This window comes from Osmerus mordax, chromosome 2, assembly GCF_038355195.1.
Source record: "Osmerus mordax isolate fOsmMor3 chromosome 2, fOsmMor3.pri, whole genome shotgun sequence".
In the NCBI taxonomy this organism is placed as follows: Eukaryota; Metazoa; Chordata; class Actinopteri; order Osmeriformes; family Osmeridae; genus Osmerus; species Osmerus mordax.
In genome coordinates this window covers 14725689-14744869 of record NC_090051.1, presented here as the reverse complement: position 1 = coordinate 14744869, position 19181 = coordinate 14725689, and the positions used below count along the sequence as shown (strand labels likewise).

At 49.2% G+C, this 19181-nt stretch overlaps 1 protein-coding gene across 4 annotated transcripts; it reads right to left on the bottom strand.

The window, feature by feature from the left end:
• Nucleotides 1-2304: 2304 nt before the first annotated feature.
• Nucleotides 2305-16419, bottom strand: akap11 (A kinase (PRKA) anchor protein 11). 4 transcript variants are annotated; one of them, XM_067255132.1, is made up of 12 exons: nucleotides 16295-16419; nucleotides 14112-14202; nucleotides 13746-13856; nucleotides 13601-13654; nucleotides 13275-13406; nucleotides 12346-12607; nucleotides 7369-11710; nucleotides 6939-7085; nucleotides 5078-5161; nucleotides 4136-4182; nucleotides 3328-3530; nucleotides 2305-3072 (listed from the first exon to the last, which is right to left on the bottom strand). In XM_067255132.1, exons 2-12 carry the CDS (start codon nucleotides 14172-14174, stop codon nucleotides 2887-2889), a joined length of 5631 nt encoding a protein of 1876 aa, XP_067111233.1. In that variant the 5' UTR covers nucleotides 14175-14202; nucleotides 16295-16419; the 3' UTR covers nucleotides 2305-2886. The 4 variants fall into 4 exon arrangements, with proteins under 4 accessions (XP_067111233.1, XP_067111232.1, XP_067111234.1 ...); XM_067255131.1 differs by lacking the exon at nucleotides 16295-16419 and adding an exon at nucleotides 14926-15000; XM_067255133.1 differs by lacking the exons at nucleotides 5078-5161; nucleotides 16295-16419 and adding an exon at nucleotides 14926-15000.
• Nucleotides 16420-19181: the final 2762 nt, after the last annotated feature.

Sequence of the window (19181 nt, the reverse complement as noted above, 5' to 3'; positions counted from 1 at the left end):
TATACATATGGTGTTCCATTCATGTCAAGCACACAGTGTCACCAACATAGTGTAAAATGATTCCGGTGGGTAAGGAGAGGACAGGACACCAATAGCACATGAAAAAAGCTTTATTTTCACACACAGCCTTAACAATGACTAATGTATAGCGCTTCAACTTCAAGCTTAGAACGTGTAAACTATTTAGCGGTGCCACTACGGGGGACAAGTAATGTACTCACTGTTATAATAACTTATATAAATTATTAAATATACTTATGTGGCAAGATTATACAAGGAAGCAGAAAGAATATCAGGGGGCGGGGGGGGGCCAGTACATTTTCCACGTTTAGTGGAGTAGTGGGTAAAAAGTACTCTGTGCCAACTACAACAGTAACAAAATAGACTGATCTTATACAAGGGAGTCACTTCTCAGCAGGGACACATTCGGCTTTCAATACCACAATATAGTAGCGCATAGATGTCATAGTGAAGGGCAGGAATGTACAGAACGGACGACAACTGTCTAAATGGATGTCGAAACTAATCATACAAATGTCACACTGAGAGGATTTATGACTGTCTGTGTTCTCACACACACTTTCTTAAAACCCATAACATCAAATACATTCCACTGATGTCATAGAGTATCACTTTTGCTTTCCCCTTAACTTCTACTAATACCAGTTATAATACAAGCGTGCCATTGGAACTGCCATTTGATAAGCATAGGTAAAGAGCTCTGATACATCTATGTGTGCTGTAAACAAATACTGTTACAGATGTGTGGAACATTTGGCAGCCTACAGCATCAGCAGTAATACACAAATCATCAGCTTTGGCTTAGGAGGACCTGCTACCAGGAAGCAGGGGACAAGGGCACAGCAGGAGCAGCACTGGGGCTCATTCACGAATGGTACAGTAGGTCAAAGGTCAGTAGAATATTCCGCTGGTGATGGTGAACATGGAGACACTGAACACTGCCAGCGATGAATGACCAGCCATGGTATGTTACAGTGTGGACAAATCGGAGGTAGAGCCCTCAAACACGGGAAATGTCTCACTGACTGTCGATTTTAGATCATCAATAACTCATACTAAGGGATGTGGTAAATTGAAACATTTGCTGTTTAGGTAGCTCTGGTCCAGTCAGAGACTAACGGTTCGACAAGTCATCCTGTGTGGGTCCTCATTACAAAGCATTCCTCTATGAGTGCATGAAGGGCCGCATTAGAGCCGGTGAGTAACAGGGTGTGCATTCGTGTTGTGAAATTGCATTGGGGGGGTAAGTCTTACGTGTCAGCGGTGTGTGCGTAAGTTGTGGTGGTCAGATTTGTGGAAGGGGTGTGTTGGTGTGCAATGCTGGTGCTGAGCTATGCACATGCTGCCAGCTGTGGTCTAGAGGTGCAACCAGGAGGACGTGTCTCTAATTAAGGGCTGGTCTATCTGTGGTCGCGGGATCTTCCCAACAGTCAGAGGATAAGAGCCCTTGCTCCAGATAACCCCTGATAGCCCACACATGGTACTAGGACTTCCAGACTGGGGCAACACATGCATGGATGATTAATGTCATCCTAGGTGCACCAGATTTGGCAATGCAGTCTACTAATAACAAGGCTTCCTTCATGACGTTCAGCAGCTTCACATGTTTGATTTAGGCAACTTTAAAAACATATAAAATCTCTTCGTAGCAAATCAGGCATACAAATTACTACTGGCAGATGCATTGTCTATATTTGAATGATATAATCTGTAGTTAGAGTACAAATGAGTGATTTGCAGTCAACGTGGTGACTGTTAGAATAATACCTACACAGGAAGTTTTTTGACATAATTCTCTCCTCAACTGGGAAATGGTCTATTTCCTTGAGACTTACATCTAAGCAGGAAAATACCTTGAGGTGAGCTTGATTGCAAAGGTGGCGAGTATCACCAGGCCTGCAACACATGGATCTTGTTTGAAACTTGGGTGAAGAACACATCTATATCCCAAGCAAGAGGCCAACAGTTTTGGGGAAATCAAGACTGACGTATGATTGCTGTTAGATTAATACGCTAATTATATAAAAGACATGCCAGGGTTGAAAAGTTTATGTGACTATGAACACGTGCAAATTCCTTCCAGTGTTGATAATGGAAGGTGGGGCAGAAAGTGTGTGGATTTGTTTGGTCCCAAAACATGTGGAAACACCACCACAGAGGTGAACTATGGGTGGGTGACATCACCCATCCAGCGGCCATGGGGATTCCCAAACAGATTTTCTTTTTTTTTTACTATTCTCTCTTTCTGTGTCTCTCTCTGTGTCTCTCTCTGTGTCTCTCTCTGTCTCTCTCTCTGTCTCTATCTCTGTCTCTCTCTCTGTCTCTCTCTCATTGATTATGGACAAGTCTTCTGTCTGTCTATGACTGTAACAAGGTCAGGGGTTAATCCTAACTCTCTCTCTCTCAGCTTTTCTCTCCATGAGAAAGGGAAGGGTGTGCGGGTTTAACACAAAGGCAAGAAGGGTGTAAATGACCGCTCGCTAATCAGCATGTGATATGCGGCCTAATAGCAAAAAACAAAACCAAACAGCAACAAAACGAGAGAAGAAAAAAAAAACGACAGATGTCACGGCATGCAAGACACACACGCGCTTGGTGGGTTTAGGAGGCAAGTGATGCAGTGAATATGGCGCCCCCTAGCTGGCGGAGTGGGCAACGCCCTGTAGGGGACCATTAATACGCTCCACAGTACAAGGCGATGGGGCTGGCAGCTGTGCTGGCTCTGCATATGACTGCAGCGGGAGAGGCCTCCGTAAGAGAGGTCACTGGGAGGCAGGGTTCACAGAGACACAAGAAGCAGCTTGGGGAGGGAAGGTTAGGGGGCGGTGGGGAAAGAGAGGGGGGAGGAGTTAAGGGTCAGCCAGCCTAGGCGTTCTCCAGGAGCCACTGAAAGAGGGGCGTGTGGTGGGGTCCTCTACCCGCCTGGGGTGGCTCCTCCCTGGGATCGGACTGGCCCGGAGCCTGGGCTTCTTCACAGTAGCGCAGCAGAGCTTGGAGCAGCTCTCCCACCCTCCACTCTTTCTCACACAGCCTCTGGACCACAGCTGGCAGCTGCAAGGGCAAACCGAGGGCAGAAAGAGAAACTTAATCCAGACTTGTGTCAGGTCAGCAAGAAGAAAACCTGCATTAATACACAAAAACACAGGGTTGTGTTTCTACTATTTGGTTCAAAGCAAACATGGATATTAACAGAAGGACTACAGGCCTATAAGGAACTATTGACTCTGGTTGACTGTTAAGTCATAGTAGGCTTAGGTTATATCATGTGTGATAGTTCCTTAACTTGCAGGCCATAGGTCTTCTAACCTGTTGTAGCTCCTTGTCAGCACTAGGACCCAGCTGCACCAGGGGCAGATCAGCCATGGAGGCCGCTGCCCACTGTAGCATGCTCCGGAGCTGAGGGTCGAAGGTCGGCGGTTGGAAGTCAAGGTTGGTCTCCCTGACTTCAGAGTTCAGCATCAGGAGGGCTCTGTGAGGCTGGGACTGGCCCCTGTCCACACGCACAGTCACTAGAAGGGAGCACACTCGACCTCATCACACAGTCTCAGAGATGGACAGGCACAGCTCGACAACCTGCGTGCGGCTACTTCCCTGTCTCTTAGGCTCTCTAGCCCAGCCTTGTGGCCCTTGCTGCCCAGTGTGTGCGTGTTAGGTTTTCCTGTGCTGCGCTGCTCTGCTCTGTACTGACAGGGTGGGCTTGGTTCCCAAGCTCGGAAACTGGGCAAGGCCGGGAGACACCGACACCCGCTGAGGAATGGACTGACACACACACGCGCACAAACACTGCACAGACTCGACAGGGCCTGAAAGAGAGGTAGTGTGAAGAATGTGGGGGTGGTGAAATCCCCCTCCTTGTGCAGACGCACATCGAGCCAAGGCCAACTACTCCACATTCACGACGAGGGACCCCGAGTCGATCGCAGCGGTCTACGCGATCATGGATGCCTATGTGTGCTGTAGCCTTGCTACACATGGTCTATGCGATTGCTGTCTGCTACTAAAATGATTTCTAGCTTCATGTCAGTGTCAAAGTAGAGGGTTTTTATTTCTTTTTTACCCAACACACATGATGTAGTTGGTACATAGTGATGGTAATTGGTGGTCTGTTTCTTACCGCAGGACTCATCCTTGACTTCAGTCTCCTTATCTTCAGTGCAGTCACTGTCGTGTGAGAAATACCACAGCGGTTAGAGAAGGACACAGGGAGGAGGTGAGGAAAGAGAGAGACTTGAGTGCATGCAGAGGACAGGGAGAAAGGCTTTATGTTCAGCATGCCAAGCCTCTTCCTATACAGGATTTGCCTGAGCTTAGCTCTCCGTTAGGTTCATTTCTAATGGTCACCAAGGGAACAGTTTAGTGCACTCTACTTGATCCAAAGTAAGTCTGTTTTTTCCACGGGGATATATCATTTCATGTTGTGTATCCGTATCAATATCTGTATGTTCATCTAAATTACACTTTATTATCAAGGGATGAAAGACTTCTGTTGACAAAGTTTCCATTCCATAGCAACATAAAACCAAAGCACAATATTGCTTTGTAAATAGCAGATCAGCGTACAGCTAACACTGACGAGAGGAGTAGAGACATGCAGGGACAGGACATGCTGTACGGTACATGCACCCAGACAGACAGGCACCCGGAGAGACATGCAGGGGACAGTGACACTGGGAAACGGCAACACAGACAAAGACACAAGCAAACAAATGGGGGGGGGGGGGGGGGGGGTAGGTGCCCTCATTCTACAGTCAGGAACTAAACTAATTCGAAACTCTTAGGCCGCACATGCACGGTAAGAAGCCCCAAGAATGCCAGAAGAAAGGATCAGATCATGCCAGTGAAGAGTTCCCATCACACCCCACTGTATGGAACTAAATGGAGCGATATGAACACTGCTCTGTCCATCAGGAGTGAGCCTACTTCCTGGTTTCTGTGTTGAAAATCACAGATCGCGTTCGCCCGATCCTTCGTTATGCCATCCTAGGCCAACCCCCCCTTGCCACATCATGTGGTTAGCTTAGCAATGTTAGCATGGCAGAGTTAGCTGGTGACCAACCTGTCAGAGGGGGAGAAGGACAGGTGCTCCTCACACACCTCCCCCTCCAGCCCCAGGCTGCTCCAGCTACTGCTGTTCCCATTGCTGCTGGGGAGGGGGCAAGAGAACGGGTTGCTTAACACTGGCCAACGCTAGACAATCCTAGCACATAGGAACACACACACACCAGTCTTTGTACACCTCCAAGTTGTCTAGAACAATAATGTCCGGTATTGCTGACAGACTGGAAAGCCGTTTTGACTTCTTGAGCAAACACAAAAGCTAAACCTAAAACAAGGGCGACCATCCGTTGTTAAAGTAAGGACTCAAAAATAGGGCTAGGCTCTCGAGAATGAGACATGAATGCTACAATGACTGCTATTGAGCCACTGATCACAGTTTAACTGTGCACTGATGACTATGAGGTTATATTATTCTTGCCTTGAGCTAATCCCCTGAACAGGATCATCCTGGATAATCCAGCTGTAAAAATAATAAACTGGATATCTTTATAATTAACCAGTGATTACCCGACTGGCTCAAACCTGCATACAATACCAAGTAAAATGGTGTTTGAGGAAAGATGTTTCTAAGTGCAGGAAAACAATACAACTAACTTCCCCTCCTTGAGTTGTCACCTGAGGTAAAATAGTCTCTGTGTGGTTTGTCTGAATGAGGAATGCGTTGACAGGGTGGTAAATGAGAACATCAGGACTTGATACCTTCTTAAAAAGTACCTTGAATTGCATCCGCTGAGCGCTCTTAAGAGGGAATTATTGAATTACAAATGCAACACTTTTGCTCTTCTAACGCCTGAAGCTAGGAGGCTGCTGCTCAAATCCAGACACACCTTTAGAAAATATTTTTATACCTTGTGGCCAAAATAACTAGTTGGCTCACATATTCACTTCGCTTGGTATCTTGGGAAAGAATGTGAAATGTTGACTAGCTTTGCTTCCATAGAGACAAGATGGTTGTGCCAAAAGAGTCAACAGGGCCATTCCCACCCCGAGACTAGAGACCGGGTGATGTCACTGAAAACAGAAACCTAAATCCATCCCAGAGACAGACACAAGAGACAGACACAAAGAGATGAAAATCTGGAAACAGTTATGTTCCTTATACCTACATACATTAACCCAAACATTCCCAGTCAAATTTGGTTAAAACGCCAGTACAAAATCTATTACAACATCGCCATTCAATATGTAATGTAATATTTTCATCATGTCAGATATTGTTTTTTGGCATCTTTACATGGGGTTCTCAAACCATAAATGTTTCTGGCCCTGACATGACAAGCCCTTATGTCCTGCCACAGTCACGGGCCAATGCCGCAAACTTAAAACTAACACTAAACATGGACAAGGTTTTGTATCGCTCGACTCAGTCTCGAAGGACTCTTCACTCACAACCTAGGATTTATGAAAGGTAATTTAAAACAAATTTCAAACACACATTAGCCTCCTGTCACAAAAGTCTTCCAAGACAACAGTTTAACTGACAGATTAGCCAGTGTCAACACGGAACATTAAGTATGGGTTAGTGTCACTTAATGCTGGTGAAAAGGGTGCTCAGAAGAAACAGCGTGTCCAAAAGTGAGACATTAGTGCAATGACCTGCAGCCTGTTACATAAGAATTACTGCTGAGGTGACGGGGAGATAGGATCCAGAGGCCTGTACCCAGCAGCTTCCACTTTGTAAACCCCTCTCTTGGATCTGAAAGCAGCTTCTGGGTAGAGGCTCTTCCATAAGGAACATACCGGAAACTCATCCTCAAACCCATCCCCAAGTCAAGCTATCGAGATGAGTGTGTGTGGGGGGGGTTTATCCAATATGAACCCCCCCCCCCCCACACACACACACACACACAAACACACACCTGTCACTGAGGTGCAGAAAGCTGCTGCTCTCGTCTGGGTGCTCATCCTCAAAGCTGAGGTTGGACCAGCTGCCCAGGCTGTCGTCCCCCACGCTCAGGCTCAGCTGCTGGGAGACCGTCGACTCTGTGGCCTCCCTACCTGGACAGCTGCAGTTCATGGGAACAGGGATGGAGGAACAGTGAGTGGAGTGGCAATGGGTAAAGCCTTAACCGTCTTAGCCCTCAGTGGAGTACACTAAAATCACTTTAAAAAAAGAAGCTAATTCTTAAAAAGCTCATCACGGCCCCCCCCAAAACACCAGCTAACCATAAAGATAACAGTGTGAAAAGTACACACATATCTACAAGGGTGATTCAGGGGGTGAGTGTGTGTGTGTGTGTGTGTGTGTGTGTGTGTGTGTGTGTGTGAAAGAGAGAGTGTGTGTGTTACCTGAGGTTAACGGTCTGGCAGGCATTGGACAGTGCTGAGGTCATGATCTCAGCAGTAAGGCTCTCAGCGAAACTTGCTCCGTCATGTCCTATACCGCTGTCAGCATTCAGGCTGGTGTTGCTTAGCTCCCTCTTGGCGGTCTCCATGGCTGTAGACACCATCTCCTCGGCGAAGGCTGCTCTACGATCAAGGTCGATGTGGATCTTAGGGATCTCCAGCCCGCAGAGCCGGTCTGACCCACCCTCACACTCCTGCCTCCTTCTCATCTGGCCTGGCTGGGGAAGGAGTCTGCTGCTGGGTCTGTTGCAGAATGGACACTCCATCTCCCCCAGAGACCTGTTTAGCCCTGCTCCCTCCGACAGCCTCTGGGTGTGGGAGTGCCTGTCCTGGGCCTGGGCACTGTGGAGCTCCCCAGCTGGGCGCCCTGCAGAAGCCAGGGTGATCTCCAGGGTGTCATCAACTATCTTCCTGGCATAGTGTTCGATTACCTGCATAACTCCACTACTGTATCCTCCGTCGTACAGGCTGTCGGTGCTGTGGTACTGCCTGCTCTTCCCCTCCTCGGCCAGCAGAGGGCAGGAGAAGGAGTTCCTGATCAGGTTTTCCGTCATGTCTTCTAGTTTCGACTTCTTATACAGACAGGAGTCGGTCAGGGACTTGGGCAGACGCGCGCTCGACAGGCGGAGCTTGCGAGCGACATCGCAAGTGATGTCGTACGCCAGAGACTCCGCAAAGTTCACCATCTCCATGTAGTCCTCCGAGTCCCGACACACGCACTGGATGGCTTCATCCGAAGAAGGGGACCCCCCTCTGCTGGCTCTGTCCCTGGGCGAGCATAGCTCTGTGCCGGGGGCTCTCCTGGGGGCCGAGTGGAGCCTGGAAGTGGAGGGTCTCTGCTTCGTCTTGCGGGCAGCATGGGCCAGGCCCAGCTTGATGGAGCGGTAGGCCAGACGGCTGGCGTACTGGTCTAGCACCAGCTCCCTGCTGCCCCCCTCCTTCTTTAGTACCCTGATGAGGTAGCCAGCGTACTCGTCCGTCACACTCTCACAGCTGGGGTACTCGGACGACAGTCCGGAGCTAGACCGTGGGCTGGGCACTGAGGATGAAGTGGAGGAAGATGATGGATGGAGGACTGAGGTGAGGAGGTCCGTGGACCACTGCTCAGCTAGCAAGCCCACCCTGCTTTCTCGGCTGGGCTCACTGGGGTGGGAGTGGAGGTGCTGGAGACATCCGGGCCTTTCCTTGCCTTGTCTGGTCGCTCGTGGGTGGCAATGTCCCGAGCCCACCATCCTCTTCACGTCGCTGATCACCTCTCCGGCGACCTCGCCAGCGTACACCCACAGGGTGTTCAGAGTCCGCTCGGAGAACTGGGCCACGCTGTCCCTCCTGTCCTCCTCCATTCTCCTCCCACCATCCTCTATCCCACCAAGGGTGTCCATCTCCGTGGCCATGGAGACGATATGGCAAGCCAGGCGCTCGGCATAGTGGATGGCCTCCTTGTTGGACACCTTGCAAGTTGACTTCGACAAACAGTGGAGCTCGGACTTCTCGGCACGACCTCTGGCCTCCGCATCTTCATCTTCCTCCTCCTCCTCCTCGTTCCCCTCGGCCTCCTCAGACAGAGACCTCATCAGCCTGAGCATGAAGTCCGCTTTTTCGGTCTCAGAGGCGGGGTCCTTGGGCCCATGGCTAGGCTCTGGCTGGTCGTGGGGGGTGGAAGGGGGCGTGGCAGGGGAGAACTCCTTGGCCAGCTTTCCCTTCAGTTTCTTGGAGAACTGCTTGATCTGCTTCTCCTGGGAGACCTCGCTGGGCTGCTGTGGGGTGGAGGGTGGAGTACCGGGCGTTCCGTTACACTTCCTTCCAGGGCTGAGGCTCACGTCGTCACCAGCAGACATCTTCCTCCCGCCCCGTCCTCCAATTTCCGGCCCGGGTACGTTCAACGTGTCCTTCATCATCACTCGGCGTGTCTCCGAGAACGGCTGAGGGTGAGGAGTCCCGGAGCCTGACTCACTGCTGACAGGAACACTTTCATCACACGCCGAGTCTTTACCATCATCTTCAGGTCTGCAGCGCTCCCTCCCACTGTCACTGGCCGAGCCCTGAGAAGATGCTTCTGCAGGTGAGGGACCTTTGCTTCCTATGGTCTTGCTGAGGAAGTCCGCGCAGTCCTCCACTCTCTTTTTCACTTTAGTAGTGGCTGTTATCAGCTCACAGGCCTCGCTAACTATCATATCCACCATGTTGCCAGAAAAGTTGTAGAAGGGGGTCTTCCCCAAGGAAGGCTCTGCTCCAGAGCCAGCCACGAGGACCTCGCTGTCGGGACCGGTGAGGTGAGCTACAGCCGGCTGCAGGTCCGTCTGGGTGGCTGTGGTCGTGTCGGAAGAGGACGTGGTCACCGTCCGTCCCTGGGAGCAGCAGCTCCTCCTGGGGCTGGTCTGGGAGGTGTGGGCCACGCTGGACTTCCGCTGGCATGTCTCCTCCGAGCCCTGGAGGCTGGAGAGAACCTGGCCGGCCTGTGGCACGGGGACGCAGCTAGCCATGCCCGACACAGTGAAGAGAGCCTTCTTAACTGTGCAGCCGTCCTCCCCTGAGGTGCCGGGGCTAGATTCAACGAGGCTATCTTGGAAAGCCTGGGGTCCAGTGGTAGTGGTGGCGCAGGTGTGAGTGGTGGTGGAGTTGTCCTCCGAGCTCACGTAGCAAATGTTATCCAGAGAGACGCTGATGGCAGCCCGGGTGGTGAAGGCTACGTCCGTCTGCGAGAGCTCGATGAAGGCCTCCTGGAGGACGGACTCGGACAGGTCGGACGCGTAGGACGACACCACCTCCTCGTCCTCCTCCTGGCCGAAGGACCAGTCGCTGGGGGTGAGGGGGGTGGAGGGGTGGGAGAACTGGCACACCTCCATCATCCCCTCAAACACCAGCTCCTCGGCGAGGTCGGCGGCGAAGCGCGTCACGGTGCTGTTGAACATCTGCTTCTTCACCGACAGGAAGTCCTTCAGGGCGCCCGACACCGCCTCGCCCACCAGGAAGCCGGCCAGGCCGTTGACGGCGCGCTCCTTCAGCACGTACGCGTGGCGCATGCCGATCTCGTGGAAGGCCACCTGGAAGACCGAAGAGGTGAGCCTGGCCGCCAAGTGGCAGAGGGTAGTCGTGCAGGAGGACACGCCCTTCTGCAGGTCCCTCAGAGCGCTCCCCAAGCTCATCTCCACCAGGTCCGTTGCGAACCTCTGAATGCCATCTTTCAGCGACTGGGAGGTCTGCTGCAGCCTGGCGACGGTCACCGTCTCCTGGATCTCGGACAGTTTCATCAGGTGGCCCGACGAGTTCTGGAACTCCTTGTGGCAGACGCAGCTCAGGTTCTTGTTGTCATTGATGCTGACGGGGGACTGGTAGCCACATACCGAGCCAAGAATCTCCTTAGACAAGCTGCTGGCAAAGTCCGAGTAGGTCTTGTACATGGAGCAAAGGTCCTGGGGCTTGGGAAGCTCAGAGATGTCTTCAGCTTCCCCCTCGGTCTTCCAGAAGTACTCGAGGGCTCCCCCAGAGTCACCCAGCGGGCTGAAGGCTGAGGAACTGACAGGGCTGAATAGAGGGCCGCCAGTCTCCTCGTTGGAGGTCCGGGCGGGCCTGGGTGAGTCCGACACCTCGGGATGGGGGGAGTAGGGTGAACCTGGCTTCAGCGGGGTGGGCTTTTTCACATTGGCAGGAAGCGTGGGGTGATCGAAGCGGTGGGGGTTCATGGTCTTGGTAGAACAGCCGCCCGACACGTACTTGGAGCCAGACACACTGGCGCCAGCGTCGGAGAACTTCTTCTTGGTTGACGGCATGGCGGCGCTGCTGCTGCTGCTGGTGGTGGTGGTGGTGGGGTCCAGAGGTAAAGTGAGAGTGCAGCTGTCGGAGCTTAGCTCCTCCACGTCGTCAAACTGGTCGAAGCTGTCGAAGAACTCACTGACCTCAGAGTCCGAGTCTTCCACCCTGTCCCTGGGGCCTCCGGGGACCTGAGGGATGTCCAGCTTGGCACGGAGACTCTTCTGGTAGCCTACCTCATCCAGGAAAATGATTGGACTGGGGCTAGAGCCGTCGGACTCCTCGGATTCGCTGAGAGGGGCCGAAGGAGAAGGGAGGCGGGCTCTATGGCTGTACAGCGACCACTGGGATTCGACGCCCGACGAACGCTGGACAGTGACAGACACCTCTGGAGCGGATCTCTGTTTGGCTGAGGACTTCTTGGAGCAGGAGCTCATTATGACACGGGAGCCTGATAGGTCCTTGCGTCTCCTGTGGGCTGGGACGGTCTGTGAAGCCACGTCACGCTGGTTCCCATTGTAAAATGAAGCACCAGCTGGGATTACAAACATACGGAGAGAAAAGGAGTTAGGACGAGGGATAAAGTGGTTAAAGTGTGTCACATATTTGACTGGACAGAGAGACAGACATGGTTTCACAAGTAAGTAGTGAAATACAGAATAAGCAATGACACATTTAAGGACATATGTGATCAACAAACATACACCTGACACGTCCAAATGAACAAGCACTAGGATGTTGTTATTATGTATAATCCTCATTACAACATTGATCATAGACAATGACTGCCAAATTACTACTCCTTTCATTATTTATCCCCTAAAACATTAACAGCATCATTATGCTAATCTAATAATTAAAACTATCAACCACTCTTCTCCTACATCCTAAGTCACAGCCATTTGAATCTACAGACTCCTAAGAACCACTATCCTTGGGGTTATAAAAAAAATATTGTCATGCAAAGGGTCATGTGCAAGTGATAGGATTCATAGTAAACATACATGTGTAAGAGATAGGATTCATAGTAAACATACATGTGTAAGAGATAGGATTCATAGTAAACCTACATGTGCAAGAGATAGGATTCACATTAAACCGACAGATGTAAGTGCGACAATTCATAGTCAATCTGATACGTGTTAGTGAGAAGAGGGATCGGAAATTTACAAGCGTGCTCTCCAGTGTCTTCCTCCTCCAGGTGCTCCAGAGCGGTGACAAAGTCATCCTCGATGGACGACACAGACTGGTTAATGTCATCCTCCTCAGGCTGGCTGGGCTCCGATGAGCCCTTGTGCAGGGCCTGCAGCTCCAGGGCATAGCGGACCCCCGCAGCATAGCGGCCCAGCAGGCCCACTAAGGCCCCCACACTCACCTGCTGCTGGGGGCTGGCGCTGTGCCGCAGCACACACACTGTCCTAAGCCAGCACTGCTGTAGTAGGGTAGGCATGGCGAGGGGAAAGGAGGGGGAGACAGACAGACACAAAAACAGAAAGAAACAAGACAAATTACGGATGTCAAACTTGCTCGTTTGGTGGTTTATGCCAAGCGCCCGCACTCTAGCACTTGCAGCTGTCGACCAGTGCCTGCAATCTGTCGGTCTGTCAGGTCCCCGGGAGGCCCCGAACAAGACCTGCTTATCGTCAGGAAGTCTGGGTCTTTGTAAACTCACAGGAATTCACACGGGAGTTTGCCTCCTCCTCCCAGCATCACCAAAGAGCATTGTTATGTCTGTTAAGTCGGACTGCGGTTTAATATGTTGTCGTAGGAGCAGAATATGTCACTCAGTGGCACTTCTGTGTGGGCCACAATGAGCAGACTGGGCCAATAAGGGCTGACTGTCACACTGACACACAGCAAACCACACCGTTATAGGGCCTCTCTCCGGCCGCTGAGAAAACCAACACACCCACTGTCCCAGACAGTTTCACCTGATTGTTTGAGAACATGTGATAACTGACCTGTTTTCCCAGCTCTGCGGGTGCTGTCTGGATTGAAGAGGTCAGATATCTGTTTGCGGTAGTGTCAGTCACCCTCTGTTCTCCCTGTTTCGTCAGCCCCCTCTCCCCCGCTTCTACGGGGAAAACACCCTGGCCCACCTGTGTCGCCGGGTCCGTCCGGTCCGGGGGTCTGCGGGAGTCCTTCAGCAGCAGAACCTCGTCGGGCCTGAGGCTGTGCACGTGGACCGACCTCAGCAGCTCGCTCAGCTCTCCAGGCAGACACGCCAGAGACTGGGGGGGGGGGGGGGGGGGGAGAAGGCAAACACAAACAGTCACTGCCAATACACTGACGTTGGTACAGTTATTCACAAGTCAACTTCTTCATAGCGTCCATGTATTTTTTTGGTATGTAAGCCCAATGTCACAGTATTTTGCCGTTATATAATTGCTTTAAAAACCAGACGCAAGGGTGGTGGGGAGGGCACCTGCAGATTGAAGTCCTCTCCTTCGGAATGACCAGGAAGACATACGAAATGGATCTGAAGGGTGGAATAGTCGTTATCAATCCATTACAAATAAAGAGTTATTATACTAGTATGCAAGTGTGCGTGTATGTAGGGAAATACACACCTCTGTCAATCGTGTAGCGTCTCTGGATTGCAACTCTAGGCCCACGCTGCACAGTTCTTTTTTGTTCCTCAGTAGGCTCTTCAAACTCTGTGCCCCGTTATCACGCACCGTCTAAACAAACAAACAAACACACAAACAAACACACACATCTTTATTAGATACACTAGCCTGACTATGACCTGGAAAAGTCATTTGGTAAGCAGATAAGCTTCATCTCCAACCACCAGAGCTATTAGCATTATAACATCTGGACCTCTACCCTGCTCTGGGCAGGATGTGAGTATAAGATCAAACTACTACAAACAGTACTGTTTACACTGAGACAGGTGCGTTAGGCCAAAGAGCACACGTGAGAGACAGACTGACCTCTTTTCTGATGGAGGCTCGGGTCCTAAGTGGGACTCCTCGGATACGGGCACAGGCATCCATGGCAACACAAGGCTAGCTGGCCACTCACCTGAACATGAACAGACAAGAGAGAATGAGATAAGAATTACAGAAGGCCAAGCTTTTCACAGATTGTGCAGTGGCAGGTGAATGTCCCACTGCACTCTACAGGTTCATGCTGTTTTGCATCCTCCACACCCTAAACCTATAAGAAGGAGATTTGATCAGGAAGAGCGAAGTGAGAGGTTGAAATGATCTCTGAATGCTATTTCCCTACAGTCTCACAAAGACCAACTCATAATAGACAGGAAGTACTGTGACATCTCAGAGAGGGGGAGGGGGAAGCACAATAACGAGCTGTACAGATCCTGGGAGACAGATTACATAACATCAGTACAGTCATGCAGTCCTGTGATTGCTATATTTGGACATCACTCCTAAAACTATAATGTGTTTTGCATGTGTCTTCCTAGACTTAAAACATAGGCAATATAGCAAACAGAAGCCCTAGGTTTAGCAGATACGGATAATCCAGATAACTGATAATTCAGGTAACTGATAATTCAGATAACTGATAACCCAGTATACTCCTTTATGTTGTAAAAGTAGACAGCCTAGACTAAAAAGCACACTCTGCTAGAGTACGGGGCCTATCTTGATCCTCTGGGATGGCATCAATGGTTAAAGAGCTTAGAGAAAAAACACAATAAGCAAGCAGGGGTGTAGACTCTGAGGAGGGGAGACAAACTTAGTAAGCATGACCGAGCAGCTAAAAAGACAGCAAAATATTTACTGTGCACAGGGAGGAAAGTTCCCAACGAAATCAGAGCTCCACTTTGAGGTGCTGTCCAAGGCAGCAGCTGCTGTCTAGACACAGGCAGGCCTACCCTGGTCTGTGATGGCTGAGACCTGCCTGGGAACCAGGAAGATACTGTAAGACACACTCATTTTCATACACACAAATATATACCACTTCCTCTGGTGGCCTATAGACCTCCTGGGCTGGCTTTGACACTCTGCTGTGGGCTTTTCCAAAAAACAACATCAACAGACCATTCTGTCTAACCACAACTATGCTCTGGCTAGGTTTAGACTATGACTATTTAAATTCAGGACGAGGCACACTATTTGCATATTTACAGGCCCAAACTAAATCCACATGATACGAAGTGCGAAAACCATGGCATTTGAATCATAACTGTTTATGATTTTATAAAGTTGACACAGCTGGAAGAAAGGACCAAAAGCCCCATGTTGTAAGAAGATTAGGCTGCACAACGAATTATATAGTCCTTGTTGGGGCTGGAAGCTAAAATAGGTCAGTCTCTTCAGGCAGTTCAGCATGATTGTGGGTGGGTGGGCCATTTAAGACTGTTTGGGGGAAAACCACAACATATATTTGCTAGCCTAATCTTTTAGGAAGTGGGGAGACGTTCTCAGTGATGATCCTGATAAGTCTACATGGGAAATCAGGACTACGTAGACATTTAAAATAATATTTGTTCACTTTGTAAATCAGTTACAGCTGACACAACCACGGTGGCAGAAGAGTTAAGAACAATCTGACAACGGCTAACACGGAGTTGACGCAAGCTAGAAGTACAGTAGTACAACAATAACACAGCATATAGCTAGCGTACATATGTACGCTAGCTATTGGGGGCATACCACCGCAACATCAACACAATGCATATTCATCATAATCATATCTACATACATTTTGCTCGAGCCTGCTCGGATCCCATCTATTTACAACAGAATAAGCAAGACCATTATCAGCATTATCATCGCATTGAGGCTAGTCACTGGCCATATATGATGGCCTGTGTACTATCGTTGTTAGCTGTGTCAAAGTATTAATGTCGCAGGTGTAAAAAATGAATCAACCTCTAGCTAATTAGCTCGCATAAGTGATAAACGATATGCATATTTTAGCTAGCCAGATGTCTCATAGACTGTCGATTCATAGCTAACTATCACCAGTATCATCAATCAATATGACTGATTTGCAAATAGGGCCTTGGCCTATGATGATGTCACGAAATTTGCTGTTACTGTCACTGCCCAGCTGCCTGGCTAGCCAGCAAAGTGCTAGCGACGTTAGCTTTAAGCGAGCTAGCAAGCTGACGCAAACACAATTTCAAATCGAAATAAAAATATACCTGTATTTAAGGTACATTTCCCACAAATCGTGTAACCGCATCCATCTCTTTCCTAAAGTACATTCGATAATCTCACCATTCAGTGCTGGACTCTACGATGCAGTATACTGACAGCTCATTCCATGAAAACACAGATTCAGACAGTAGCAATAACACCCGAGACATGATATGGCGCAGCGATCAATGTAGTTGAGCACAGAGTAATCGATTTTCTTGAGTAGGCACTCTGGCCCAAAAATATCCAATGTATTAATATTATGACGAAAGTCACAATTCCAGTGAATAATTCTTGCATCCTTTAAAATAATTTAATTACAGTGCACATTCCGGACCAATTGAATAGCCTGGCTATTTAATAATTCTCCGTAAAATCAAGTCAAGAAGTACAGTTTGTTTGTTATTTTTTTATTCTACCTAGCGTATTTTGTGTCTGTTTCTAGAACACTGGGGGCATCTCTTGTTGAAACGAAATAGCCAGGCAATAGGGTAAGAGAGAATAAAGATGAAAAAAATATTCTATGCCAAAAAGTAAGAGGGCAGACCACACAAGTGGATGCACATGGTCCTTTTGTTTTGTTTTTATGTTGTTTTTATTCATGCATACCTGGCCAGAATGTCTGGTTGTTATGTGCTTAGGTGTCAAATTACATAGGCTATATCAAGTTCAAGTATTTTATTGTCAGATGCACAGAACAACAAAGGGTCAGACTGGGCACTGAAATTCTTTGGACAAGACAAGGCAAAGCAACCTGGCATAACATGACATATAAGTACTCAGAACATAGGTTAAACCTATGATAAGCTAGAATATAATATAATAAACCTCCTAAATATACAAAATAATTAACAATAGAGTATACTAAACCTATAATACACATAATATCCTATACTAACCTTAAAACCTATACTAACCAGTAGGGTACAATTAGTGAAATATTGCTGATTGTGCAACCAGTAGCTGAAAGTGCAACCAGTAGCCGAAGTGACAGTGTAAGTGTCGACAGTGTATAAATGTCCATATCAATGTTCATTCAGAAGCCTGATGGCCCTTGGAAAGAAACTGTAGTCCAGTCTGCGTGTGCGAGACCGAATGCTTCTGTATCGCCTGCCAGAAGGCAACTGGGGGTAAAAAGACTGAAGAATATGTGGCAACAGTCTCTTAGAATCCTGCCAGCTTTCCTGAGGCATCATGTGTGGTAGGTGTCCTGTAGGGCAGGGAGCTTCCTGCCGATGATGAACTCAGCAGACCGGACTACACTACGTAGGGACTTGCGGTCCCTGTCTGTGCAGCTCCCATACCACACTGTGATGCAACAAGTCAGTATGCTCTCTATAGTGCATCTGTATAAGTTAGTGAGGGTGACTGAGTCCATGCCAAACTTCTTCAGTCTCCTCAAGAAGAAGAGGCGTTTCCGGGCCGCTTTGACCACATTGTCCGTGTGAGCCGACCAGGGGAGGTCATTGCTGATGTTCACCCCGAGGAACCTGAAGCAGCTGACCTTTTCCACTTCGGATCCGTTGATGTGTAGGGGTGCTTGCTCCTCCTCCTGCCACCTCCTATCGTCCACAATCATGTCTTTAGTGTTGCTGACATTGAGAGAAGTTATTGTCCTGACACCATGATGTCAGGGTATCAACCTCCTCTCTGTAGGCTGACTCGTCACTGTCAGAGATGAGGCCCACAATGGCTGTGTCGTCAGCAAACTTAACAAGGAGGTTGGAACTGTGCATAGGGTCCAGGGTGGGAGGCAACGAGGAGCAGATTCATGATTTGACTAGCCGCTCGAACCACTTCATGATTACAGAGGTCAGTGCTATCGGGCGCTAGTAGTTCATGCAGGTGACCTTGGTGTTCTTGGGCACAGGGACAATGGTGGTCCTCTTGAAGCAGGTGGGGAGTACAGACAGGCTGAGGGAGAGGTTGAGATGTCACTGAAGACCCCTGCTAGCTGGTCTGCGCAGCCCCTGAGGGCCCTACCTGATATGCCGTCTGGGCCAGGTGCCTTGCGAGGGTTGATCTTTTTGAAGCGATGCCTCACCTCAGCTACAGTTAATGTAGGCATGCCACTGGCTAGGCCTTCAGGTAGCTCCACTGACGTGGTGTCCCTCTCAAAGCGAGCGTAGAAGGCATGCAGCTCGTCTGGTAGCAGGACAGAGGACTGGGTCTCACTGTAGCCTCTCCCGTTGTAGTCTGTAATGGTTTTAAGTCCACTCCACATGCGCCTGGTATCAGAGCCATGGTAGATGGACTACACCTTGGTTCTGTAAGCCCTTTTCGCTGCTTTGATGGCCTTCAGAACGTCATATCTGGCCTTCTTGTACTGATCAGGGTCCCCAGAGTTACAGGCGACAGACCGGGCTCTCAGGTTGGCCCGGACCGCGGCATCAACCCAGGGCTTCTGGGAAAGACCGGACAACCTTCTTTGGGACGACGTCATCAATGCAGTGTTGAATGTAGCTGGAAACAGTGTCTGTGTATTAGTTTATGTCTCCATCTGCTGCCTCCCTAAACATTTGTGGTAACAACATACTTACCAAAATGATTAATATCACTGCACAGTTGTCTTTAGCTAATCAATTGTAAACTAACCAGTGGGCAACATAGTATCTATGGATCTGAAACTATTATATCTAGAACAAACTATAAATCACACATCATGTACTGTAAGCATTCATGTTTTATTGAAGAAGGAAGATATGAACTGGTAGCCTTTTTTAAGGCACCTAAAAATGTACAACAAAGTTGAACTATTTATTTAGTCAGAATACAAAAATACACATCTCAGTGACTTCAATATTGTAATAAATAGTTAACCATGCATTCTAACCATAAAAAGGCACAGAAAACAGTCACTTAGTAGTCATACAAAATTACCAACTACTTTAC

Coding starts and splice junctions, on each gene's coding strand:
- akap11 (XM_067255132.1), bottom strand. CDS start 14,174: ATGGATGCCTGTGCCCGTATCCGAGGAGTCCCACTTAGGACCCGAGCC. Junction 5,162..6,938: donor TTTCTGCACCTCAGTGACAG/GTGTGTGTTTGT, acceptor CCTCCCCAGCAG/CAATGGGAACAGCAGTAGCT. Junction 3,531..4,135: donor AGTCAAGGATGAGTCCTGCG/GTAAGAAACAGA, acceptor GCTCCCTTCTAG/TGACTGTGCGTGTGGACAGG.